The 26,452-nt window shown below is 35.2% G+C and overlaps 1 protein-coding gene across 1 annotated transcript in view; it reads left to right on the top strand.

The window, feature by feature from the left end:
* The window catches only part of GBE1 (1,4-alpha-glucan branching enzyme 1), a 305,486-nt gene that overhangs the window by 98,102 nt on the left and 180,932 nt on the right, over positions 1 to 26,452 (top strand). The window contains exon 3 of the mRNA XM_055086124.1: positions 16,848 to 16,963. Coding sequence (XP_054942099.1) covers positions 16,848 to 16,963 — 116 coding nt within the window. The remainder of the gene's footprint in view (positions 1 to 16,847; positions 16,964 to 26,452) is intronic.

A 26,452-nucleotide genomic window follows, 5' to 3' on the forward strand; every position in this document is an offset into this window, starting at 1 on the left:
CTATTTTGTCTGATATGAGAATAGCTACTCCAGCTTTCTTTTGATTTCCATTTGCATGGAATATCTTTTTCCATCCCTCACTTTCAGTCTGTATGTGTCACTAGGTGTGAAGTGGGTCTCTTGTAGACAGCATATATACGGGTCTTGTTTTTATATCCTTTCAGCCAGTCTATGTATTTTGGTGGGATCATTTAATTCATTTACATTTAAGGTAATTTTTGATATGTATGTTCCTATTCCCATTTTCTTAATTGTTTTGGGTTTGTTATTATAGGTTTTTTCCTTCTCTTGTGTTTCTTGCCTAGCGAAGTTCCTTTAGCGTTTGTTGTAAATCTGGTTTGGTGGTGCTGAATTCTCTTAGCCTTTGCTTGTCTGTAACGGTTTTAATTTCTCTGTTGAATCTGAATAAGATCCTTGCTGGGTAGAGTAATCTTGGTTGTAGGTTTTTCCCTTTCATCACTTTAAATATGTCCTGCCACTCCCTTCTGGCTTGCAGAGTTTCTGCTGCGAAATCAGCTATTAACCTTATGCAGATTCCCTTGTATGTTATTTGTTGCTTTTCTCTTGCTGCTTTTAATATTTTTTCTTTGTATTTAATTTCTGATAGTTTGATTAATATGTGTCTTGGTGTGTTTCTCCTTGGATTTATCCTCTATGGGACTCTGCATTTCCTGGACTTGATTATTTCCTTTCCCATGTTAGGGATTTTTTTCAACTATAATCTCTTCAAATATTTTCTCAGTCCCTTTTTTTTTCTCTTCTTCTTCTGGGACCCCTATAATTCAAAAGTTGGTGCGTTTAATGTTGTCCCAAATGTCTCTGAGACTGTCCTCAATTCTTTTCATTCCTTTTTCTTCATTCCCCTCTGTGATAGTTATTTCCACTCTTTTATGTTTAATGCTGTCCCAGATGTCTCTGAGACTGTCCTCAATTCTTTTCATTCCTTTTTCTTCATTCCCCTCTGTGATAGTTATTTCCACTCTTTTATCTTTCAGGTTATTTAACCATTCCTCTTCCTCAGTTATTCTGTTATTGATCCCTTCCAGATAATTTTTAATTTCATTTATTGTGTTGTTCATCATTGTTTGTTTTCTGTTTAGTTGTTCTAGGTCCTTGTTAAACGATTCTTATATTTTCTCCATTCTATTTCCAAGATATTGGACATCTTTGCGATCATTACTCTGAATTCTTTTTCAGATAGACTGCCTATTTCATCTTCATTTGTTTGGTCTGGTGGGTTTTTCCCTTGGTCCTTCATCTTATATGTATTTCTCTGTCTTCTCATTTTGCTTAACTTACTGTGTTTGGGGTCTCCTTTTTGCAGGCTGCAGGTCATAGTTCCCGTTGTTTTTGGTGTCTGCCCCCAGGAGGTAAGGTTGGTTCAGTGGGTTGTGTAGTCTTCCTGGTGGAGGGGACTGGTGCCTGTTTTCTGGTGGATGAGGATGGATCTTGTCTTTCTCGTGGGCCGGACCAGTACGGTGGTGTGTTTTGGGTTGTCTGTGAACTGATTATGGTTTTAGGCAGCCTCTCTGCTAATTGGTGGGGCTGCGTTCCTGTCTTGCTAGTTGTTTGGTTTTTGGTTTCTAGCTCTGTAGCTTGCTGGTCATTGAGTGGAAGTGGTTCTTAGTGTTGGGGTGGAGTTTTCTGGGAGAGCTTTCGCTGTTTGAAATTTTGTGGGGACAGGAGGTTTCTGCTGGTCTGATGCCCTAAACTCAGCTCTCCCACCTCAGATGCTCAGGCCTGACACCTGGCTGGAGCACCAAGACCCTGTCAGCCACACTGCTTTTGGAAAGTCTGAGGTCTTCTGCCAGCTTTCAGTAGGTGTTCTTTAGGAGTTGTTCCACATGTTGATGTATTTTTGATGTATTTGTGGGGAGGAAGGTGATCTCCACATCTTACTCCCCTGCCATCTTGAATGTCCTCTCTAAATTGTAGAGTTTTTGAATCTGATCAGTGCAGTTGTTAAGAAAAACATGATTATTCTTTTGAATTTAGATAAATGGCTATTATATTAGAAGCCAGAAAACCTGATAATAGTAAATGGTTTAAATATTTTTTATTTTAATGTGGAATTTCCTTAATGGCAGTTATGTTTATTCTTGAACATGTTAAACCTCCGTATAACTTGTCAGTATTTTCCTGAAATTGGGTCTCAGATTTCTGAAATGGGAGTGGGGAAAGATGTGAAAATTGATGCCCTCAAGCTTTTTAAAATCCAAATTGAAACTTATACTACTAAGAGAAGTTTAACCTGAGAGTGTATGCCTATATCAGCATGACATAGAGTAGCAATTGAAGTTTCCTTACACCCCACAGAGCTAATAAACACATTGGTTCATTTCAAAGTGATTCAATTTTCTTATATTTTGGGTTTCAGAAAAGAAGGAGCATAGCCTTAATGAATTATGTCTTATGTGTGTTATAAATGTAGAAATAACATGTAGAGGTCTTTTTTAGATGCTATGTGTGTTTATATATGGATAATTATGTATTTTGTGAATCTTTAATAGCATATGGAGCATTTTAGAGGATCACTGTTTTTGAGTGTGATATTTAATTATATATATATTAGATTAATTACATATAATTTATATATTATATATAATGTATATGCACACTTTTTCTTTGGCTGAACCATGTGGCTTGTGGGAATCTTTGTTCCCCAGCCAGGGATTGAACCCAGGCCTCGGCTGTAAAAGTGCCAAGTCCTTGCCACCGAACCTCCAGGGGACCCCAACACTTTTTTTTTTTTTTTTTTTTTTGCAGTACGTGGGCCTCTCACTGCTGTGGCCTCTCCCATTGCGGAGCACAGGCTCCAGACGCGCAGGCCCAGCGGCCATGGCTCACGGGCCCAGCCGCTCCGAGGCATGTGGGATCTTCCCGGACTGGGGCATGAACCCGTGTCCCCTGCATTGGCAGGCGGACTCTCAACCACTGCGCCACCAGGGAAGCCCCCCAACACTTTTAAAAACTTATAATTTTGTAACATTTTTTACTTTATATATAATGTATAATTAATCTAACATATAATTAAGTGTCACCACTCACAAAAAGTGACCTTTTGAAATATATTTATATATTATATAAACTATATATAATACTTCTGGAGTTTAGCACATAAAGGAAAAAAAATCAAGATCTACCTTAAATAGAAGTAATTACATTTTTTCTTTTAATTACTATAGTTTTTCTTTTAAGCTATTTAGTTAGTGACCCATATTAATTGGGAAGAATAATAAAAAGGAATTACCTAGTTTTTTTGTGTGCTTTTTAATGATTTATATTATTTGCTAAATGTAGAGTTAATTTTTTATAATCTTAGTGTATAATGAAGTCTTATTGAAGAATACTATTTATGTTCCCTTGCAAAACTAAAAAGGAATGAGTTTTTTTGGTTAATTTTGTTCTTTGCTAAATTTCTAGTTTCTAAATTGTCTTGTGATCTTGATTTGGCATAAAAAGTTATAAATTTATTCTTCCAGTAAAAACTTGCTGAGTACTTATATGGGAGTAATGTACTGGCTGTTGGCATACAAAGATGAGGAATACTTGGTTGATCTATACCTTCAGATAGCTTATAGTCAAAAACAAGGAAATCAGTATTGACACATATAATAAATGGTAACAGGTTTTTAGTAATAGATGCAGGTAATAATAGATACAGTTTTAGACTATTTGTGGGAATTTCAGAGGGGTAGTGCTCAGTCTTACTTGGTGCACAAGTCAGCTATAGCAACAGTAATGCTGTGTAACACACTATCCCCAACTCAGTGTGTAGCAAAAATAAGCATTTATTTCTCAGTCATATATTTATGAATCTGCTAGGGTGGCTCTGTTTTTTAGAGGTCTTGATATGCTTAGGAAGGGTGAAAGGTAGCAAGCAAGATTTTTTTTTGTTGGGGGATGAGACTGCTGATGAGGGACAGGGGAATTGTTGCAAAGCATTAGCAAAATTTATTGTGTAAAAGGTACAAAGATTGCTGTAGCAGCATTTCCCTATTCTCGACTCCATGATACCAGTTATTCCAGACTGAATGTGACGTCTAGATCCATGATGCTTTCTGACATGTCTATGGCTCATTGATAGCTGTTCTAGATCCCTTGCTCTAAGCTCTCCAACCTCTCTCTTCCTGAAGGTTTCACCTCCTTTGAACATTAGCCTTCTACCACACTCGCCCTGTAAATCTGCAGTGTTGCTCACATCAAATTGTGTAATTTCTCTGCTCATGCACAGTTTCTAGCCACCATGAGGAAAAATCACACAGCCATATGAACTGCTGCTTCTGTGGGTTCATGGCCATTAACACTCTACAGAAATCACTTGCACATCACCAGTCATCTCTTTCTTACATCTTCCACAGTAGCTACTTCAGTTTCACCACTCCCTGCATAATCCCTTATTTCACTGTCTCCTCATTTTCCATTAGTATAATACTTGCTCTTACTTTTCAGAGAAAATAGAAGACAGCAGAAAGGAATATTTCAACTTCCAAACAATTTCCCTAAAAATATCTCTGTATCTATATTCATCCTTCCCACATGCTTTCAAAAGTTAGTAGAAGAAATTGATGTCACGAATATATGCATTGAATCATTTTCTCTTCTCTTCCTTAACATGGTAAATCTGTCTATTTACCTCTTCTTTCTCCTGTCAGGCTCTCCCTTTGCTGCTTCCTTTTTCTCTGTGTATAAAGTTGCTCACTCCTTTCCTTCCTTAAATAAATTGGAAAACTAAAGAAGATCCCTCCCTTAATTTGCTGTCAGATTTCTAGAATGATATTGTAGATTATTGGTTACTAAACCTGTGTGTGCATAGCACAAAATTAGGAAGCTTTATAAAAGTACAGATCTACTCCTGGATCTGATTCAAGGACCTGGGGTGGAGTCTATTGACTTCTAACTTTCAAAAGCAGCCATGTTGGGGAACTACCGTTGTAAATGAATATGTACTGACAGGAGTAATGCTGATCATATGGTATGTAGAAAAGGATACAAAACTGTAAGTTTAAAAATTTATATGTATATACATACTTTTGTATATAATTTACATTATGGAAATGCATATGTCTGTGCATATAAATACCTATATAGTAAAAAAAATGAGAAATTTTAAAATAAGGTGTTAATGTAGAGGAGGTTGGGTTTATGAGTGCTTCAGTGTCTTTTTTATTTATGTTTTTTGGTTTTAATTCTTCAGGGAGTACACTTTTCTTTTGTGGTAAGAAAAAAATATGGTAGAGAAGTAATAGATATAATAATAATAGAAATAATAGTACACTCATTCACATGTGTTCTCCCATTAAATATCCCATCCTGTCAATTTGGGTATCTTTTCCTTACTTGACTTTTCTGCAGTAATAGATGGTGTTGACCATTTACAGTTCCTGTAAATTCTCTTCTCTCCTACTTCTGTATTCCCTGTCCTTTTTCAGTAACCACCCAAGTAACCATTGTCTGTCACCCCTAATAACTAAAACACTGCTTCTTATCAATTTTAACTCTGAAATAGCTTTCAAGTGCATTCCTTTTTTTTCCTCCCCACCTTCACTGAGTGGTTTAAGAGAACCAACTGAGATGGGTATAACTGACATCAAAGATGGAGTGACCAAGAGTTTCAAATGCCACTGAAAGCTCATATAAGTTGAAGTCTGAAAAGAACAATAGGGATTGGAAAGTTGGAGGTCACTGGTGACCTTTGCCAGAGTATTTCAGAAATATTTTAGGGAATGAAGAGATATAAGGAAGTGGAGATAGGAGTCAAGAAATTGGACTGTCTGTGGCAGGAGAACCAAAGGATGACTTGGACCAAAGGAGAGGTTTTCTTCATTGTCATTGATTTTACTTCAGAATTAGCAAATACATCACTTCATCATATTTGGATGCTGAGAGTAAAGAGCCCGAAGAGAGAGAATGTTTGAAAACCTCAGAGTGTGAGAAAATAATTGAAAACAGACAAAAAGAAAGAACAAAATCAAGAAATTAGCTTTGAACAAGAAAAAAACAAAACACCTTTTCCTCACAGGATGGTCCATAACTACTGCTGCTGCCATCAGTGTCACCAAATAATCCTATTTTTTGTTATTTTAATGACTTTCAGTAGTTCTTCTATCATAATAAAACTCTCCCTTCTTATATCATTAGTTTTGAGACAGCCTCTGCTCAAACCTTTTTTTTTTTCCTTCATAAGGGAGTGGATTGTATGATAGTTTTAGATTTCTGTTCCTTATGGGTCTCTTTCAGAGTACAGGGTAAATTCTGACATTAGTAGCAGCAGTTCGGTTGGTAATCACTCACAAAACTAGTACAAATCTGGGCTCCAGAAGGAGAAGATATACATTTTTCTTTGTTTAAAAGCCAATTTTTTTCCCCCAGCTTCTAATATGGTCAAGTTGTTCTACTTTTTCAAAGCCTTGAAACAGTTAATTATTTTCTCTTCAAAGAAGTCTTCAACTATCCACCTAGACTCTTTAGTCTACTTATTGACCAAGCTATCTTTTCAGTATTAAATTTTTATATGTGTCTCCCTTTGTGGTCTTTCCCTTTACAATATCTCTGATAGAACCTGATTTTAGTCTAGCACAAAAGCTCAATAGAAATGAACAGATAAAGGCTACCTGACCTTTAACATACTTTTATTTTTTAACAGCTTTATTGACATACAATTCACATGCCATACAACTAACCTATTTAAAGTGTACAATTTCATGGTTTTTAGTATATTAAAACAGTTCTACAACCATAACCACAATGAATTTTAGAATATTTTCATTATCTCAAAGGAACCCTGTACCCTTTAGCTATCATCTCACAATCTTCCCATCCCTCCCCTAGGCTTAGGCAACCACTTACTCTGTCTCTATAAATTTTCTTATCCTGGATTTTTCATGTAAATGGAATCAGATAATATGTGGTCTTTTGTGAATGGCTTTTTTCACTTAGTATAATGTTTTCAAGCTTCCATCTTATAGCATGTATCAGTACTTCATTCATTTTTATAGCCAAATAATATTCCATTGTATGGATATGCATCATTTTGTATATTCATTTGTTAGTTGATGGGCATTTGTGTGGTTTTCACCTTTTGACTATCATAAGTAATGCTGCTATGAACATTCATATACAAGTTTTTGTGTGGACATATGTTTTCATTTCTTTAGGGTTTGTAACTAGGAGTGGGATTGCTGGGTCAAAATGGTAACTCTGGCATTTTGGGGAACACCCAGACTGTTTTCCAAGGTGTCAGCACTGTTTTACATTGAGTTGTATAGTTTTAGCTCTTACATTTAAGTACTTGATCCATTTGAGTTAGTTTTGTATATGGTTTAAGATAGGGGTCCAAATATATCTTTTTGTGTGTGGAGATCTAGTTGTCCTAGCACTATTTGTTGAAAAGACTATTTTTCCCCCATTGAATGGTCTTGGTCACCCTTGTTGAAAATCAATTGACCATTGACACATGGGTTTACTTCTGTTACATTGCTAGCCATGTTAGAAAATATTATTTTACTTTCATTGAAATATTTTCATAAGTGGCTATAGGGTTAGAAGGGAGAGCTATATAATTGCTTTCCTGATTACTGTAGACCCTTCCCATGCCCTCACAGCAGGGATTGGTTCAAGAGGAACATCTTAAGAAGAAAGATTGTGTTTTAGGGTATAGAGAAGAGTCCTAAAGTCAAATCAAATTTATGACTTCGGGGGAGTCATAAATAGATTAAATTGCAGTCAATAGTGATATAATGGATGAACTGGAGTATGTGCTGTAAGAGTCCTCCAACTAAGCTCCAGATGTTTGCTGACACGGAGGGATACAGTTCAATGTACTAGCCAGTTAAAACATAATTGAGAACCCTTCTTTGCACATGGGATGCCTTCCTCTGATGATTGACCATATTGCATTAGTACCTCTCTCTCATTCTTTCCCCTTCCTATTTTGTCTTGTTCTGCATTCTTTCTAAGCAAATAATGTACCTCTTCTTGGCTTTAACCATTAGTTTCTCTCTGCTTTACTGTCACTGAAAGATTATAAAATAAAATCCAGACCAAAAACAAACCAGGTAAAATGGCACAGAGATCAGTAATATAAGTCACAGCAGCGATAAATGCTTTTATCCTTAAGTCCCAAATGACATTAATTTTGGTCAAGTGTAGATGGCAAGAATTGTTAGAAATTGAATAAATTTTCAGAACCAATTGTCATGATATAATTTAACATATTCTTAACTTGTCATGGATGAAGTAAACTAAAATTAAATGGAGAATGAAAGAAAAGAAATGACATATTTTAAGGATCTATGGAAGATCTGCAAAGGTAGATCATACACTGGGCACTTTTTAGAACTGAGTTCTGAGTGGTAGGCTCTGAGAGGGAGAGAAAGAGGTGAGGATGAGGGTTTAGGTAGGTAGGGGCACTTCAAGCAAAGCAGCTTTGCTTTTTTACATGTTTTGTATAGTTTCTATGCTGGAGTCCTTCATAAAATCTATTTTGAGATAATTGAATTGTTTATACTGCTAAAAATAAATAGATTGGTAAATAACTGGATTGGTTACCACTGTATTATACTGTATTATACCATAAAGGACACCACATTATTATATTCAGTTCAATAAAACTAGAACTAAACGAAAAAGTTTAAAATAAAATACCCACTACTCAATTTCTCCAAATAAAAATAGGATTAAAGAGAATATAAGAAGTTATCATTATAACCTGCTTTGAAAAGAAATGAAAACACTCTGTATCAAAGCTATCTGTTACAGCTAGGACAATAAGGAGAGGCAACTTTTCTCATGCTGGTTCCGAATCTGATCCACAGAACACAGAAAATGATTTGAATGCCTATTTTCTAAATTCTCCCAAGTGTAGTACATACAGGTACTATTCTAAGATGCATTGAGGAGAAGTTAATTTATTGCATACAATGGATCCGTAGGGCATTCGGACTTAATTCTCTTAGCGAACCCTGGTTGAACAAGGCAGGCGTGCCTTCTTATTAAAATGATAACCTCCGGTGTTGATGAGGATATGGATACTTGACAGTTCTCATATGCTGCTGGTGGGAGTATGAACTGCAACTGCTTATCCAGAAAGCAGTTTGTTAATCTGTGTTTAAAACTGTAAATAAATTAAAATCCTACACTCTGGCTGATAAGATCACTTTTTACAACTGATAGCAAGGAAAGAGATTTGGACAAGTATTTGTTCACAGAGACCTCATAACATAGTTTTTACAATTTTGTTATGGAAATTTCCTATTATACAGAAAAGTAGAGATGAGCTTTGTCTTAGTCTGTTCAGGGTGCTATAACAAAAAACTACGGGCTGGGTGGTTTATAAACAAAAGAAATTGATTTCTCACAGTTTTGGAGGCTGGGAAGTCCAAGATCAAAGTGCCAGCAGATTCAGTATCTGATGAGGGCTCTTTTCCTGATTCAGAGACTGCAGTCCTTTCTTTGTGAAATCCTCACCTGATGGAATGCAGGAGTGATCTCTCTGGGATTTCTTTTATAAAGACACTAACCCCATTCATGAAGATTCTACCGTCATAACCTAACTACCTCCCAAAGTCCCCATCTGCAAATTCCGTCACACAGGTTCAGTTTGTTTCCATTTTAAGAGACTTTTTTTTTTCTTATTTCCCCCTCTTTTTGACTTATTAAATTTTCTAATTTTATGAATTGTTTACCTGGTCTTATTGTCAAAATAAAGCAAGGTACAATCCTGCAAAACTAATCTGTGTTTTCCCTCTTCATATACATAATCATTTCTCTTCACTTTCTGGGTTCTATTTTCATGCTTTTTGAAATCATAGGTGACTACATACAGTCATCCTTCAGTCTTTGGTGGATTGGTTCTGGGACCTCCCCCACCTGCAAATACCAAAATCTGAGGATGCTCAAGTCCCTTATATAAAATGATGTAGTATTGCATATAACTTATGCACATCCTCCTGTATTCTTTAAATCATCTCTAGATTACTTATAATACTTAATACCATGTAAATGCTATGTAAATAGTTGTAAATACAATGTAAATGCTGTGTAAATATTTGGCAGTACATAGTAAAGTCAAGTTTTGCTTTTTGGAACTTTCTGGAACTTTTCCCCTAATATTTTTGATTCATGTTTGGTTGAATCTGTGGATATGGAACTCTCTGATATGGAGGGCCAACTGTATATTCATTTATCACCCCCTTTCTTTCATAAAAGTATCATAATATAGTTACTATTCCTATAAAAAAGACACGTAGTTAATTCTATTTAAAGTCACTTTTGCCACACTTTTTTTTTTTTGGTCACGGAGAACGTTTCTTCTATGCATGCCTTTAAGAACAGTTTAGTGAGTGAAACTCTAGGTTATTTAATTTGTTCCCTAATTTCCAGAAAGCTGCATATCATAGGACTGAGCATATTGTTCTTTAAAATGATATTAGCATCCCATTGGTTCTGAAGTTAGTGGCATTCTGACATACTCTAGATTTTGTTCTTGAAAACCACAGCTCTCCTAAACTAATGTATTTTAAGAGCAGTTTTCCATAAGAAGTAATGCTGGAGGTCTTAAGGTTATTTCCAGGGTACTATCTTCCAGCAGAAATTTGGTGATTCTCAAGTAACCATCTGAGGAGAAGAATTATCTGGAAGGGAAAAAGAGAAGGTGATCAAAAAGCACAGGGTTATATGTCAGGACTGCTGTTCTCCACCTCCAAAAATTGTGTGGTCCTTCCATAATTCTGGGTAAGGGTAATGCCATAGGAGGTTCCTGTTCTGGATCTTATGACTTCTTGGAAACAGACTGGATGCTTCCTTGACATGAGAGAAGTCCCAAAACTTCCATCATGACAAGCCAACTTTGCATTATAAATCTATGTAAACTCTGAATGATATGAAGCTTGAAACAATTAAACAACATTGTATGATGAGGAAGGGTGTTTACTTGCTTTAAGGAGGTGATATTCCAAATATTTAATAACTTATGATGTAAGCGATATCGACTCAGATAGGAGGTGACTGACATCTGCCATATAGGCCAGTACTGGTCTTGCATTAGATCTGATATTAGATCTGCCACATCCAACAGGGACCTTAACTTCACTAGCTCAGTGAAGCCTGCTTATGGCAGGGGTTGGCCCAAATACGGACCACATTCTTCAGCACATTGGCATCTTCATCAAAGGTGTGGTTCTACATAGTAAATTGGGACCATTTCAACCATGCATAAAGAATATATATATTAAACTCAGAAACTCTACAGAAATGAGGTGGCTAAGTCCTGATGAAGAGAAATACTTTACTGTGAGTTAAAGAGTTTGGGAATATTTGAAGGAGGCTGACATTTAAGAATTTTATGTGAGGATTATTACATTAGAAAAAGAAAGGTTGTTGGGCTTGAGATAATATAGAGTCTGTGTGCCTGGTGCAGTGACCTTAGTTAACGTTTGATCGCCTGTGCCGAATGTGTGTTTGCAGTTCATATTAAACTGCGTATCACACATCGTTTCTTTTCCATATCTCGATTTAAATTTGTCTGCTGGTTTTGAGTCTATGGACAAATAGAATCTTTTGCATTATAACATATGATGATGAATTTCAGCCTGTTAGTAATAAAATACTTATTTAAATGTTTGCTTTTAAACTGTGTCAGGTTATTCAAACTTGATAATCATCAAAAGTCTTAGAAAATGTTTTAATAAAATAATTTATGCAAGCAGGAAACATGTTCTTAAAACACCAAGACTAGAATAATAAGCACACATTGCTTTAGGGGTAGCTCATCCTTGAGCCTAGCAATGTCTAGGTTATGGCAGGAAATGACACACAGAAAGGAAGATGAGTTAAAATGTTAACACTTAAAAATTTTAATGTTGCTTTTCTAGGTAGAAGCCTTCAAATTTATATTCATTTTCTGATCAAAGTGGCCTGTACTTTTAAACCATGCAATCTATTGGTGAGAATATTATAAGAAATATTTTCTGTAGACACTTAGAGCAGTATATTGAATATTGGTCTTAATATATGTTATCTTTTAATGTTCAAATTGTAAATTTTTGTTTCCTCATACTGACACATTCAGATTCCTTAATATCTCAGGTCTGTTCTGTAATCTTCATCTCACTGGTCATCCTTCTGGGCTTTACAACCCTAGTGAATCCCAAATTCTAAATCCTAAATTTCATGTGAGTAATATTTGCCTTGAGGGATTATTAGTGATAATTTCTATTTCAGAATTTCCTTGAGCTACTGACTTGGAACATTATTTGGTAATCTGTAAATCTAATCTAATCTAGAACATCACTCACAAAGCTATGAGCAGAGAACACCTGAAGTCAGCCGTTGAGCCAGGAAGTTGATTCTCAACATGGTCCCTCAGCGAGCAGCATAAACATCATGTAGGGACTCATTAGACATGCAGATTATTAGGCCATATTTCAGATATATTGAATCAAAAAAGTCTGAGGGTGGGGCCCAACAGTCTGTTTTAATCAGCCCAATCTGCTTTAACAAGTGATTCTGATGTGAACTAAAGCTTGAGAATCACTGAACTACAGAACTCTCAATATGTAGTTCTGTGTGTGATAGAGAAACAAATAATTGTCACAGGTGGTGATAGGCTATTTTTGGTCCTGTCCTGAGGCCTACATAGAGATACAAACTATTTGCTTTAAGTACTTAATTAAAATTAATTCTATCTTGTAGATTCAGGATATAAAGTCATGGAGGATTAAATTGACAAATGAGTTATCTGGCTCTAAAAGTATGCACTTTAGATATATCTAATATGCCTTAGAACCATTTATCATTATTAATATTACTTTACTTTCAGTTATTTTCAGGAATAAAGTCTCATGACACTTAAGACTTAAATTCCCCCAAAATGTATCTTTGATCTCTTATTATTTTGCCTTCTGTGTTTTTCTAAAAAAAAATTCCATTTAAAAACAAAACATTCACTTTTGTTTAATATTTTTACACCAATCATTGGATGTTTAATTTTTATTTACTTATTTTTAATTGTGTACTTCCACAATTAGTTCCCACAGTCATACCTGAATATACCTTAATGGTAGTTCCTTCTTTCTTAACTAAGGGCTTAATGTTAAGTTTATGAGAACAGATCCAAATCCAATGATTTTTCTGACTATTCTGTTCCTGGACCTTAGATATCTGTATCCTGTAGAATAAAGCTCATGTTATTAGCTATTTTTAGAAAACAATTTTAGGGATAAACTGGTTTTATTAGAATAAAATCTTTCATATGCCTGTAATACAGTAGAAGTGGTTAGTTTGGTTGGTGCCCATTTTTCAAATGGAAGGAAGCAATAGTATTTAATAAAGGAGGAAGAATAAGGAAAATTCAGGGCTGAACACTGATTGGAGAAGGAATCAAGGAGATAAAAGATTGGTGGTGGTGTGGCTGAAGAGGGATTTATGTGGGAGACAGCTGTCCAATGCAAAAATCTCAAGTTGTTTCATGTATGTACGCCCCTTGCCAACCTTCCCCTCTCTCTCCCTTATGAAACCTTTAGTATATTCTACATTGCTTATGATGGTTTGTAGATGGATTTTCTTTGGGAACATATGTGAAGATGTTCCAAATTTTTCTTTGAAGATTGGAGTTCAGCAAGAAAAATGTACGTGTAGTGGAAGTTAACACCAGGATTTCCATGAAGAGGAGGTGTGCTAATGAAATGAAGCTCTTGAAAATGATAGAAAAAACATTTTTTACAGCGTAGGATTAGAAATAATCAGCACGTGTGTTAGTGTCTCTAAGACACTATGAAAGGAGAAATGTGATTCAATAAAAATATTTTTCTTTATACAAATATTAAAATATTACCTGTTTAAACAGATCTTAAAACTCAAGTGACTGCAAGCTGAAGAACTATTTCAACTGATATTCAAAAACTAATATTCAGGGCTTCCTTCAGGGCTTCCCTGGTGGCGCAGTGGTTGAGAGTCCGCCTGCCGATGCAGGGGACACGGGTTTGTGCCCCGGTCCGGGAAAATCCCACATGCCGCGGAGCGGCTGGGCCCGTGAGCCATGGCCGCTGAGCCTGCGCGTCCGGAGCCTGTGCTCCGCAACGGGAGAGGCCACAACAGTGAGAGGCCCGCGTACTGCAAAAAAAAAAAAAAAAAAAAAACAACTAATATTCAAACCCACATTTATTTTTACATTATTGAAAACAGCTATTAAGTAAATCTGCATAAGAAAATTTCCCATATAATTGAAGTTTCACTTTCAAAGTAACAGTCTTATTTATAGTTGAATGTTTAGAGGGTCCTATATTATATATTTTACTCTTTGGTTTGGTGTACTGTTACTCAGTTTAACCTTTTCTGAATGAAATCTGAATGTCATTCTGAACCGTAATTTTCAGTTTGGCATAGAGCAGGGCCTACATTAACCTCTCAGTACATATTTAATGAATGAATGAATGAATGAACTAAGGAACTGTACCCTTTATTTTCAAATCTAACTAACCGGGAAAAGATCTGCTACTTGTCTTAATTTTATTAATTGTCTTAAATGATTAGCTTAAAAAGAAATTCAGTAAATGTATAAAGTGTTACACTACCTAGATCCTCATATTTCAAGCTTTTTTCCTTCTCTCTAATTATGCCCTAAATTCTTTGCTTTGGTAAAGGAATGTCACATCATAAACAGGTGAGATGCATTTGATGTTTTAGGGGCAGGAGAATATAGTAACACAGAGCTTGTTGAGCTGTTCCTGAAGATAAACCTCCTTTAGATATTTTCAGATTGTCTTCTGATGGGGAGTAGAAAAATGTTTAGAAGGACCTTTATTTACATGTTGTTTCTTACCCACACTCTACCCATAACATTCAGACTGGCTGAGAGTGAAAAACCTTAAGGCTAATGTGGTGAAAGTATTGGTGTCTAAAAGAAGAAATCATAGCATAAAACCAGCTTCTTGGTGTTTTTCTTATCTCCTTAATTGAGAATCTAATTTCATAGCACTATAATGCATAGCATCACAGGGGCTTAAGTTTTTTTTAAACAGTGAAATATTTTAGGCATAAACAAATAGGTGAAAATGTAATAAGCATCTCTGTGTACACCACCTACCTTAAAAAATAAAACATTACAGATATTATTAAAACTTCCTGTGTTCCCTTTCCTCTACCCAGTGGAAATCACAATAGAATTTGATGTTTGTCATTCTTATTTTTCTTTTGATATTTTTACTACATATGTATGTATCAATGTTATATAATACTATTTTGCATATTTTTTGAACTTTACATTAATTGTATTTCTATACACCTTTAAAATGAACTTTAATGTTTTACCTATTCCTATATATTGAATATTTAATCCAATCAGCTTATAGCATTATATAACATCCTGTTTAATTACACCATGATGTATTTACCCATTTTGTGTCTGATTTAACTTTCAAAGGCTTCCATTTTTTGCTATTGCAAGCAATTCTTCAGTGAACATCTTTGAATATTTTCTTGTGACCATTTGTGAGAATTTCCCTAGGGTATTACCTAGGAGTAGGATTGTTAGACCCCAGAGTTAACATAGCTTCAACTTTGCTATGTAATGCCAAATTGTTTTACCAGTTTGTACCCTCAGCTGCAGTGTTATTTTGTATCCTTGCTGACTACTTGCTATTTTCAAACTTTTAATTTTTGCTAATCCAGTGGGTGGGAAATGACATCTCACTGTTCTTTTAATCTGTGTTTCCTTAATTATGAGTGAGCTTGAGCATCATTATGTATGTTTATTGGCCATTCATATGTCCTCCCCTGAATATCTTTGTTGATTTTTCTATTGGTCTGTTTTTTTTTCTCATTGATTTATAGATCTTGATATATTTTGGATGCTCTTTCTTGTTATGTTCATTACAAATGTATTCTCCCAGTTGGTAGCTTGTTTTGTCATTCTGTCTATCTATCTATGCATGAAGATAAGTCTATAATTTTTTTAGTCAAATTTATCAGGCTTTTCCTTAAGGTTTTTTATGTATGTGTATGTGTGTGTACATGTATGTATCTTGTCTAAAAAACACTTTTAAACCCAAGATTATAAACATCTTTTCCTGTATTTTCTTCTAAGCATTTTATCATTTTGTCTATCATATTTAAACATTAATCTATGTTCAAATGATTCTTCAGTAATATTATTGGTAGACATACACTTCATTTTTTTTTCATAAGGATCACCACTTGTCCCAGCACCACTTATTAAACAGTGTGTCCTTTACTCACTGATTTTTAATGCCACCTCTATTACATGTTAAATTTCTGTGTGTCCATGGGTCTGTTGTGGTTCATTTTGGCTTTCTTTCAGCATCTGCAGTCCACCTCCCCTTTGCCTCTTGTAGTTTATAACCTTCTACCTTTCTTGCTTGAGGCGTTTCTTTAGATTTTAACTCAGTTCTATCACATACTTGTGGATTTGGGTAATATGATTTTAGTAATTTTTCACCATTTTTTTCTACCATAACATGTATTTTATCTGGTTGCCTAGAATGCGTTTCTGGTTTTTTCATATTATCTCCCTTTGTTGATGGTGTTTCTTAAAAAAGGACCCATCATTCTATTTATTGATAGAAGTAATAGAGTTGAAAGTACAATGGAAAATGTGTTGTAATCTTTAATTTTAAGATGCAAAAGGCAAACTTTCAAATATGTTTTTTAAAAAATAAGTTAAGCGTAACCTGCTTTTTCTAAATGACTAGTATTTTGTTTAGTACCTTAGAAAACAATGTTTTTTAGGCAATTTGATTCTGTATAAGGAGGCAGTATATTATGCTTTGATTGAAATTTATTATTAGTCCTATAATGCTATTGTTAATTGATAATCTTTATTTTTTCAGATGATTGGAATCCATTTGCATACCCATATAAAAAACTGGATTTTGGAAAATGGGAGCTGTATATCCCACCAAAGCAGAATAGATCTGTCCTAGTACCTCATGGATCCAAATTAAAGGTACTTTCCTCCCTCCTGTTTTCATTTGAACTTACTATTTTCTTTTTGTCCTGTTTGAAAAGTTTAATTTAAACTATTAAAATGTAAACTGATGCACGATAATTATAGGAGAAACAGTGTAAATTTTTAAATAGAGAAAATTTAAGAGAAGTCATCGCAAATTGAAATGTGTTAGGCTGGAATTGTTTGGTTGGTAAGGTACTGAACTTACTAGTTGTATTATTATCAACTTTGGAAACCTTATAGAAGGATCACTGAATAATTGCAAAAGTTTAGCCTGGAAAACAGAAAGTTTGATTAAAAACAAAAAAATGAAACCTGTCTTCAAGTCAGCTGGGCAGAGAATTTTTACCTGTAGAGACAGACTTGATATAATTGACTTTGTGATGAGCCACATAAATGTGGGAGGCTGTGCTGGAGACCCATGCCTTTTGGGGATATGATTTTCTTGATCTCTTTCTGATCTTTGATATCAGGGCTGTTGCTTCTCCTGTTCTCCTTAGATTAGCCTAGGGGCCTGCCTGTCCTCTACTTCCCCTCTGCTTTGGCTGACCATGCAGCTCTGCATTTAGGGTGTGCAGAGCCATCACAGCTGCCCTTTTCTGTCTCCTCAAGGGAGGCTTGAAGGATGGGTCCCAAAGTCTGGATTACCTATCACAGATTTGATTACATGAGAGGCGATCTAAATCCTTTAACATTTACTTGATTTTAGCCCATGCTCATATAATTATATAATATTTCCATGTCCCTTGTATCTCTTTCCCTTCCTTGGACGTGTGATAGCATTCATAGCATTTTTCCTGATAGATTCTGTAACTGAATTATATTTTTATTGGCATTTGTTATTTAACAATATTAACCAGAGCTACTTAAAGTATATTTAAAATAAAAAATGTGTTGTATGTTTGTTTTGCAGTTTTTTACAAATAATGGAATTATAAGTGTACCTGAAAATACTGAAATACCGTCACACATAATATAGTTACCAGAAGAGCATATTGTCTGGAATAAAGAGACATTTTTATATGGGAGAGCAGCCAAGGTTCTCCTAAATCTGAAGTGAAAAGGAGAAAAAGTAGCTATAGTATACAATAAGAAGGATTTAAATTTAATATGTATAATCCCTTTTCCAAGTCAGTATAAGCTTCACGAGAGCAGGGGCCTTTGCTGTTCTGTTTGCTAATACTGTATGTTTTCAATTCTTAGAAGAGTGCCTGGCACAGAGTAGGCACTCAAAAAATGTTTATTGAATGTTAAAGCCATTTTTAGGCCCAATCTTTGAAGGAATAAACCATAGAGCTTGATTTTTCTGTGGTCTGTAAGTCCTGATTTTAGGAAACTGTGAAGCGAGGCTACTATTATACTACTGATTCCATTGTTGCTTTAGGTCTTTTGGCCATTTGTTTTGTTATATTTTGTTTGTAAGAATTGAAATTTCCAGTTTTTTAAAGTGCTGCAGAAATTTTTTTGTCTTCTTAAATTAGAAAATTTTATGGGCGCCAATTACCTACTCTTTGCATTAAATGGTGGGTGAATGAATTAATTTTTTACAGTTTTTAAAATTGAAGTATAGTTGATTTACAATATTATATTAGTTTCAGGTGTATAACATCGTGATTCAGTATTTTTATAGATTATATTCCATTTAAGTTTATTACAAAACAATGGCTATATTTCCTTTGTGCTATGCAATATATCCTTGTTGCTTATCTATTTTATAAGTAGTATTTTGTATCTCTTAATCCTGTACTTCTATTTTCCTCCTCCCTCCTATCCTCTCCCTACTGGTAACCACTAGTTTGTTCTCTATATGCACGAATCTCTTTCTGTTTTGTTATATACAGTGAATGAATTAATTTTCATGTGTTGTTTTTATACATTGAGAAAAAATGATTACTAGGAATGAATGCTTATTAATATATACAGTTAATAATGATAGGCATTTGCCTCTCCCATCCAACTCTAAAACTTTTATATTTTCTCCTATGGTCTGAATGTTTGTGTCCTCCCCCCAAATCATATGTTGAGATACTAATTCCTGATGTGATGTTACTAGTATGTAGGGCTTTGAGAGGTGCATAAATCATGAGGGTATAGCCCTTCAAATAGGATTAGTGGCCTTAAAAAAGAAACTCCAGAGAGATCCCTAGCCCCTTTCACCACAGGAAGATATAACAAGAACTCTGCTGTTTGGAGAAGAGCCCGCACCAGACCATGCTGGCAGCTGATCTTGAACTTCCAGCTTCCAGAACTGTGAGAAATCAATTTCTGTTGTTTGTAAGCCACTCAGTCCCTGATATTTTGTTATAGCAGTCCAAATGGACTAAGGTGCTTTCAACACTATGCTGTGTACTATACTATGCTTTTTTTCATAAATTCATTTGACCTGGATGAAATGAAATAATAAAAACTTTTTAAAAAAAGCATCTTTTAGGGCTTCCCTGGTGGCGCAGTGGTTGAGAGTCCGCCTGCCAATGCAGGGGACGCGGGTTCGTGCCCCGGTCCGGGAAGATCCCACATGCCGCGGAGCGGCTGGGCCCGTGAGCCATGGCCACTGAGCCTGCGCGTCCGGAGCCTGTGCCCCGCAACGGGAGAGGCCACAGCGGTGAGAGGCCCGCGTAACGCCAAAAAAAAAAAAAAAAAAAAAAGTATCTTTTACCTTTTTACTTAAAAAAAATCTATATCTAACAGTAAACATTCAAAAAATATCAATCAACTGTCGTGTAATCTTTCTTCATTATTATTCTCTAAAGATTTCAGTGAGGATAAATTTACTGGAAATTTAGGCCCAAAGTATCACTCATAGTGTTTAGATAGTTCAAATTTTGAGGAAACATTTAGATGCTATTATAATATCAATATGGTGATATAATTAGTTTTTCACTTATGGGAAATGATTTATCAGATTTTATTTAGGGGGGCTGGGGTTAAATTCTCTATTAAAAATCAACTAACTTAAGGTTTTTGGCCTTTCAATCTGAAATTGTCCCTAGGTAGTCTACCTTGGTAATTAAAAATCTTGTCTTAAATTGAACTTGAAAATTTATTTCACTCCACAAGGGATTGACCTTTATAACTCAGTTGTGGATGTTTCTCTTACGAATTATCTGGTAACCATTCTCAAAAAAGAATATTACCTACCATTGAAATAATAGCTTTATTTTCTTCGCAAAATACCTGGTCTTTTCAATTGAACACTTTGGAAGAAGATATCCCATTGCTTATATGGTCACGTAAATGTCTCCTTTCCATGTTTTTAAGTGAGTTTACCAAACAGAACATTTAAAAAGTAAAGTAATAAGGTGAGGAGGTCAGTGAAAGACCCCACGTCAGGAAAAGTGAGAGGTCGGGGAAAGTGAACTTGAAAGGTGGGTTGGGGGCAAACTGAAGAATTCCTTTCTTTTCTTCTGATTTACATTTTCTTCTTTTTTTTAAAAAATCATTCCTATTAATATCCATATGACTAGCAATGGCAATTAAAATTGTCTTCTTTTAAGTGTTTGGGATGTTTATGTACTTTAACTTTTCCATGCCAAGTCAGTAACAAAATGGCCTAGGATAAAGGATTTTTGATACCAGACTTTTAACCTTTTTGAAGGATCATGTATTAATCATCTAGAGCTACGATAACAAAATACTGTACTGTGGGTGGCTTAAATGACAGAAATTTAATTTCTCACAGTTCTGGAGGCTGGAAGTCTGTGATCAACCAGCATGGTTGAGTTCGGTGAGTTCTTTTCCTCGCTTACAGATGGCACTCACATGGCACTAATCCTATCATCAGGCCCCCATGCTCATGACCTCATTTAAACCTAATTATCTCCCAAATGTCCTGTCTCCAACTACCATCACAGTGGGATTAGGGCTTCAACATATGAACTTGGTGGGGGGCACAGTTCGGTTCAGAGCAGATCATATTGCTTTCTGAATTATATTTAGATGTTATACAATTGATTGGTAGAAAAGGGTCATGGAACTTAATACCTAGATTTGCAGTTTTCTCAGATGAGACACATGAAATAAATTAGAGATTATTTTGCATTCATATTTAATTTAATCCTCACAGTAACACTGTGAGATAAAATACTGTTATTATATATTCATTTCATAGATGAGTACCCTGAAGTTTAGAGAGGTTAAGCAGATGGTATTGCTTGGACTTGAATTCAGGCTTGTCTAATAACAAAGTCCATGGTCCTAACCATTGTGCTACACTGCTGGTCAGGCTAAGGGTTCACAGAGAGAAAAAGGAAAAAAAAAAGTGATACAGAGGAAGTAGAACTTGAGCCTTGTCTCAGGTCTAACAAATTATTTTATACCATAATTGCTTTTGCTTTTTTGTGTGGGGACTATTGTCTCTATTTTTCAGGGTGCTGAGTATTGAAGTGACCTTCCCTGAGAATAGAAAGGAGATAGAAAGTTTGTGGAAACAGTTGGCGTTTTAGAGAATAAGAGATCAGATTGATTACATAAAGTGAAACTAGTTATTGAGAGCTAGAATGAGATTGCTAGGCAGAAGGATACCATTGGGCAGGGATGTGGCATGTTGAAAAATTAGTATTTACATATTTGCTTAAGAAGGTTAATCTCATAAGCACTTTATCCTTTATTTCTGGACTATTTTCTTGTGTCATTTCTTCATCTATTTCCTTCTCTCCACATTTTTTGTGAACTGTTTTAGGATATTCTAGTATTTGGATATTGAATCTCTTAGATTTTCTTATGTTTTGTCAAGTTCCCCATCATTTTGACTTCCTGTTCCATTTTGAGAAGTTATCTTCCAACTGCATTATTTTAGTAATCACATTAAAAACATTTCTAATAACATGCCTGTGTTGTCTACCTTTTGTGTAGATTCTGTCTTTGTTAAATATTCAAAGATAGTTTTATCTTTTTGAAAGTATTATAGATGTTTTATTTTTTCCCCAGGTTTTCTTCTTGTTCCCCCACCCCCTCACTGTTTCTTTCAGATTTTCTTTTCCTGTGTGTTTTTGGTTTTTTTTTAGTCCCTTGTCTTTTGTGTTGCAGGCTGTCTTGAAATGCCTGGTGATCCATGGTAATATAATCATATTTTAGAATGAGTTAGGAAAACACAATTGAAAATTCTGTTTCTGATGTGCTTTGTTCCTGGTGATCTTCACTGTTGGGTAGCCAGAAATTGAGACAGCCTTTATATTGATGGAAAGAAGTGAAAGTTTTTCTCTGGGGTCATTTAGTTTTTCCAGAGGTGAATCTTCCAGTCTCTTACAAGGGATGGGTGGAAAGGGTATGGAGTGGAGGAAGTTTTATGTGGCTACTGGCATCCATGCATAAGGACAGGGAAAGTAGATAAGGGTCCCAACTTTCAGTAAGACACTGAATCCCCCTGTTTTTAACCATATGATTCACCCCTGCCATTTGCTATGCTCATTGTCTCTGAACTTGGAGCCTTCCTAGTTCAGTGTTTTTCAGAGAGTGAACCTCTGATCTCCCATTTGAGGGGTGAGAGGTGGCATTTTGGAGGAATACACGTTTATCTGTATGGGTTAGGGAAAGGCTCTGCTGAAGAGGCTACAGTGCCCTTGTTTAACACTGCATCTTACCTTCTGCCATAGTACTAGAAGCCTCCAGCTGCCGAGTTTCCTAGGGCTTCTGTGAAGCAAACTGACCAGCTCTCTTCAGGTTCTTCCTCTGCAATAGCAGATTTTAATTTTTTCCTGTCTACTTAGTTCCTTACCACTCCAACTACTTTCTAAGTTCCAAAAATTTGTTGAAATTTCTGTTCTCTTGTTGCCTCCTTTTCTGTCTTTCTCTGTTAATACTTTTTGCATTCCTTTGCTGTTATTTATTTTAACAGAAGTTTGGTAGGTTTGTTATTTTGATTATACTTCTTAAACCACCGTATTTAAAAGAAAGAAGAAAAAAATACATCTACCGGATAGAAGAATATTTTATAATTCTGGGGCCTCGGTTGAGTATTACATTCTTATCGTATGCCATGATTATAAAATTTTGGTCAGACTGATTATTTCTAGCTTGTGGTGTCTTTACATATTATTATATGTGATAAAGATTTTCTTCTCCATGACCCACAGAAAATCCTTTACTCACTTCATTTTTTACCTGATTGAACTTAATCAACCTTTAAGACCCTGAAACATCTAATTGTGGGAGAATGTGTAGGTAGAATTAGATGCACTTTCCTTTACCACAGAGCTTATAACTCTCTGTGTTTGCAAAATACACCATGAATGTTAATGAACCTAAATAACATACTAGGAAGTGGTCTTCCTCTGTAGATGAGAATAAAGGCTTTTTAATCGATTCATTTTTCTTTTGTTTTTTTCTGAAGCTCTCTAGAATGTTGACAGGAAACAAAATAAATGTGTAAATTTCCAAAGCAGTATTTTTACCAATATTTAGCATAACTCTGTTTGCCTAGAGGGTGGATGAGGTAGAAAGTGTGAGTGTTTCCTTCTATTTTGAGCGTGCTCCACATTAATTTATCAGATTTTACTCTTTTTCTTTCTTAATATCTTAGTTAGCACATATTTAGTTTTATATTTTCTGCACTCGATGTATTGCACTGTTTTCCCTGGATGTATGTGAAGAAATAAAAGACAAAATGCCTGCACTTTGAATTTATTGTCCACTTGGAGAAAACTCACCATAAACATATGAGTCACTTGAGCATTCTGTGGCTGGTAAGGGAGTAGAGGAAGAAGCTTATTTTTTTTTGAGAGGGTTATAGCAGGAAAGTAAGAATAAGTAAATTGAATATGTGGTTGTTTCTTTTTTATATTTGTTAGTTCCTTTCATTTTTGGTTAAATATTAATGGGGCTAAGAGGGGACCCAAGAAAGAAGATGACAGGGGGAGAGGACAAGGATTAGCGATAGATTCTTAGGAAACTGGAAAGATGGAAAAGAATAAAGGTCACAGGTTGAATAGTTAGTTAGGGAATGATTATGGAAAGAGATTCATTTTAAGCTTGGTCTTGAAGGAGTTAATGGATTAGACTAATGAATAGGTTGTCAGGGGTCTATTAGAGAATAAAAGAAAATAAAGTTAAGCAAGATTATACAGGAATTAACCAATTCTGTATGGGAGACAGAGGTCGGTTTAACTTGTATTGACTTATGAAGATGTCACATGTGTAAGGAAAGTAAATGGAATAATGAATCTATTTTAGGAAATTTTACTCTAAAAGCATGCAGGGCCCTACAATTGCTAAATTTTGAAAGAGATTCTTTTTTGCTTTTTCTTAAATCTTACATTTCTTACTTTAAGAAAAACCTCAATAATTAAAAAAAATGAACAATTTATTCTTTAACCTGTGGTGTTTTTTGACCCTTAATGATCTCATTTTTTCTTTCCTCAGAAATGTTCATTCTCTCTCTTCTAGAGCATATAAAAATGCTGAAGTAATTTTATTATCAATTAACAAAAATTAGTCACTGTTAATGGATCCTGAATGTTCTCTCTTTTTCTTTTATGTCATAAAGATTCCTAGAAAGAAGAACTTTACTATCATGTACATCTTCTCTTTCTATATCCTCACTTCCAATTCATTGTTTTCTATCCTCTCCTACTCTGATTTAATAAAAAATAAAGTAAAATGGTACAAGTAGCTAGATGATGATAATTTAAATTTAAGACCTATGAATGAAACAATATAAATATCATTTACCATTATGAATCATTTGAACCACATATTCACATTAGTATTTCATATAAATTTATAGATGATTTCTACTGTGTCATGGCCTGCGATAGGATCTGAATCTTCTGCAGTTCCTGAGTGATCATTTCTAGTTATGTAATGGGTAAAATACATTCTTTTGCTGTGTACCACCTGCCAACTCAAACTTGTCATAAATCATTGCTTTTGCAGCTTACTTGTTAATACTTTCTTTTCTTATGGCACATCCTGTAGAAATTCTTTTAGTGATGACTTGAGATCTTATGTATTTGTCTAGGATTTTATATTTCTGGTTTTGTCTTATATCCAGTGTTGCTGATAAAATCCTGATAATTTGATTTTAATTCCTTTGTATGTAATCAACCCTTTCTCCTGGTAGTCACTTGGATTTCCTCTTTATCCTTCATGTTCTAAAAATTTCACTATTCGCTGTCCTAATACAGGATTTCATTTATTACTCTTTTCTTGAAATGGTCTTACCCTCATAAATCATCTTCTCCTTGGTTCTCATTTTCCCCCCATCCATTTTCATATTAGAGCCATAGTCATCATTCTAAAATTTGAAATCTGCTCATGTTATCCTTCTGACTAAAAACCTTTGTGATAAACTGTCCCCACCCCTGATTTGGTTATAGACAGGGTTTTCCAACTGTGTGACAAGAAGCTGACCAGGTCAGTTTTCAGATTCTCCAGCACTCACCTGAAATAAGGAGATTCCTTTTCTGTTTTATAGTTGGGCTCCCATGTATGTTTATGTCTAAATAATGATTTCTTTGTTTTAAAAGAATTGAACAACAATGACCTCTAGGCTGAATTCCATACTCCTTAGCTTACCATACAAAGCCCTCCATGCCCTGGCCGTTGGGTTCCTCTCCAGCTTTGTCTTTATCCTTGTCTTAGTCTGTTTGGGCTGCTATAATAAAGTACCATAGCCTAGGCACCTTATGAACAACAGAAATGTATTTCTCCCAGTTCTGGAGGCTGGAAGTATGAGATCAGGGTGCCAGCCTGGTAGAATTCTAGTGAGGGCTATTTTCTGACTGCCAGCTTCTCATTGGTAATGTCTCTTCACATGGTGGAGAGCAGAGAGAGGAAGCAAACTCTCTAGTGACTTTAATAAGGGCACTAATTCCATTCCTGTGAGCTCCACCCTCTTGATCTCATTCTAATGCTAATTACCTCCCAAAGGCCCTACCTCCTAGTACTGTTAAACTGGGGGGTTGGGTTTCAACATAAATTTTGCGGGGGACACAAACATTCAGTCCATAACAATAAGGTATACTGTCCATACTGAATTACTTGCTGTTGCTTAAATGGTGTTCTGGTCATCTCAGCAAATGCAAAGACAGCATCCCTTTTATGTGGAATGGCTTTTCCCTATTTTAGTAATCTGACAAACTCCTAGTCTTTGATATAGAGTTTATATGCCATTTATTTTTGGTGAAGTTTTTCATAATCCCGAATGCCACTTTCTACTTACCAAATATCCCTTCTGCTATAAGCCTCTCTAGAGCCTGTTTCCACTATACTCACTGTGATGATATGTACTTTTAGAGTGTGAACTTTTTGAGGACAGGGTCAGTGTCTTGGTCATCTTTGTGTCTCTGGAACCTAGTAATATCTGATTCATAGAAGCTATTCAATAAATGTTTATTGACTGCATGGATGAAAGGGTTAGGGATCATTAGGTAAGTACACTTGCTACTGTTGGAAATATTTTTGCATATGCACATTATACAGAAAGTGAAAGAAATGTATAAAGTGTGTTTGAGTAATTTTAAATTTTCTATAAGTTTAGGCATCTTCAGC

The sequence above is a fragment of the Physeter macrocephalus genome, chromosome 1 (genome assembly GCF_002837175.3).
Source record: "Physeter macrocephalus isolate SW-GA chromosome 1, ASM283717v5, whole genome shotgun sequence".
Taxonomy (NCBI): domain Eukaryota; kingdom Metazoa; phylum Chordata; class Mammalia; order Artiodactyla; family Physeteridae; genus Physeter; species Physeter macrocephalus.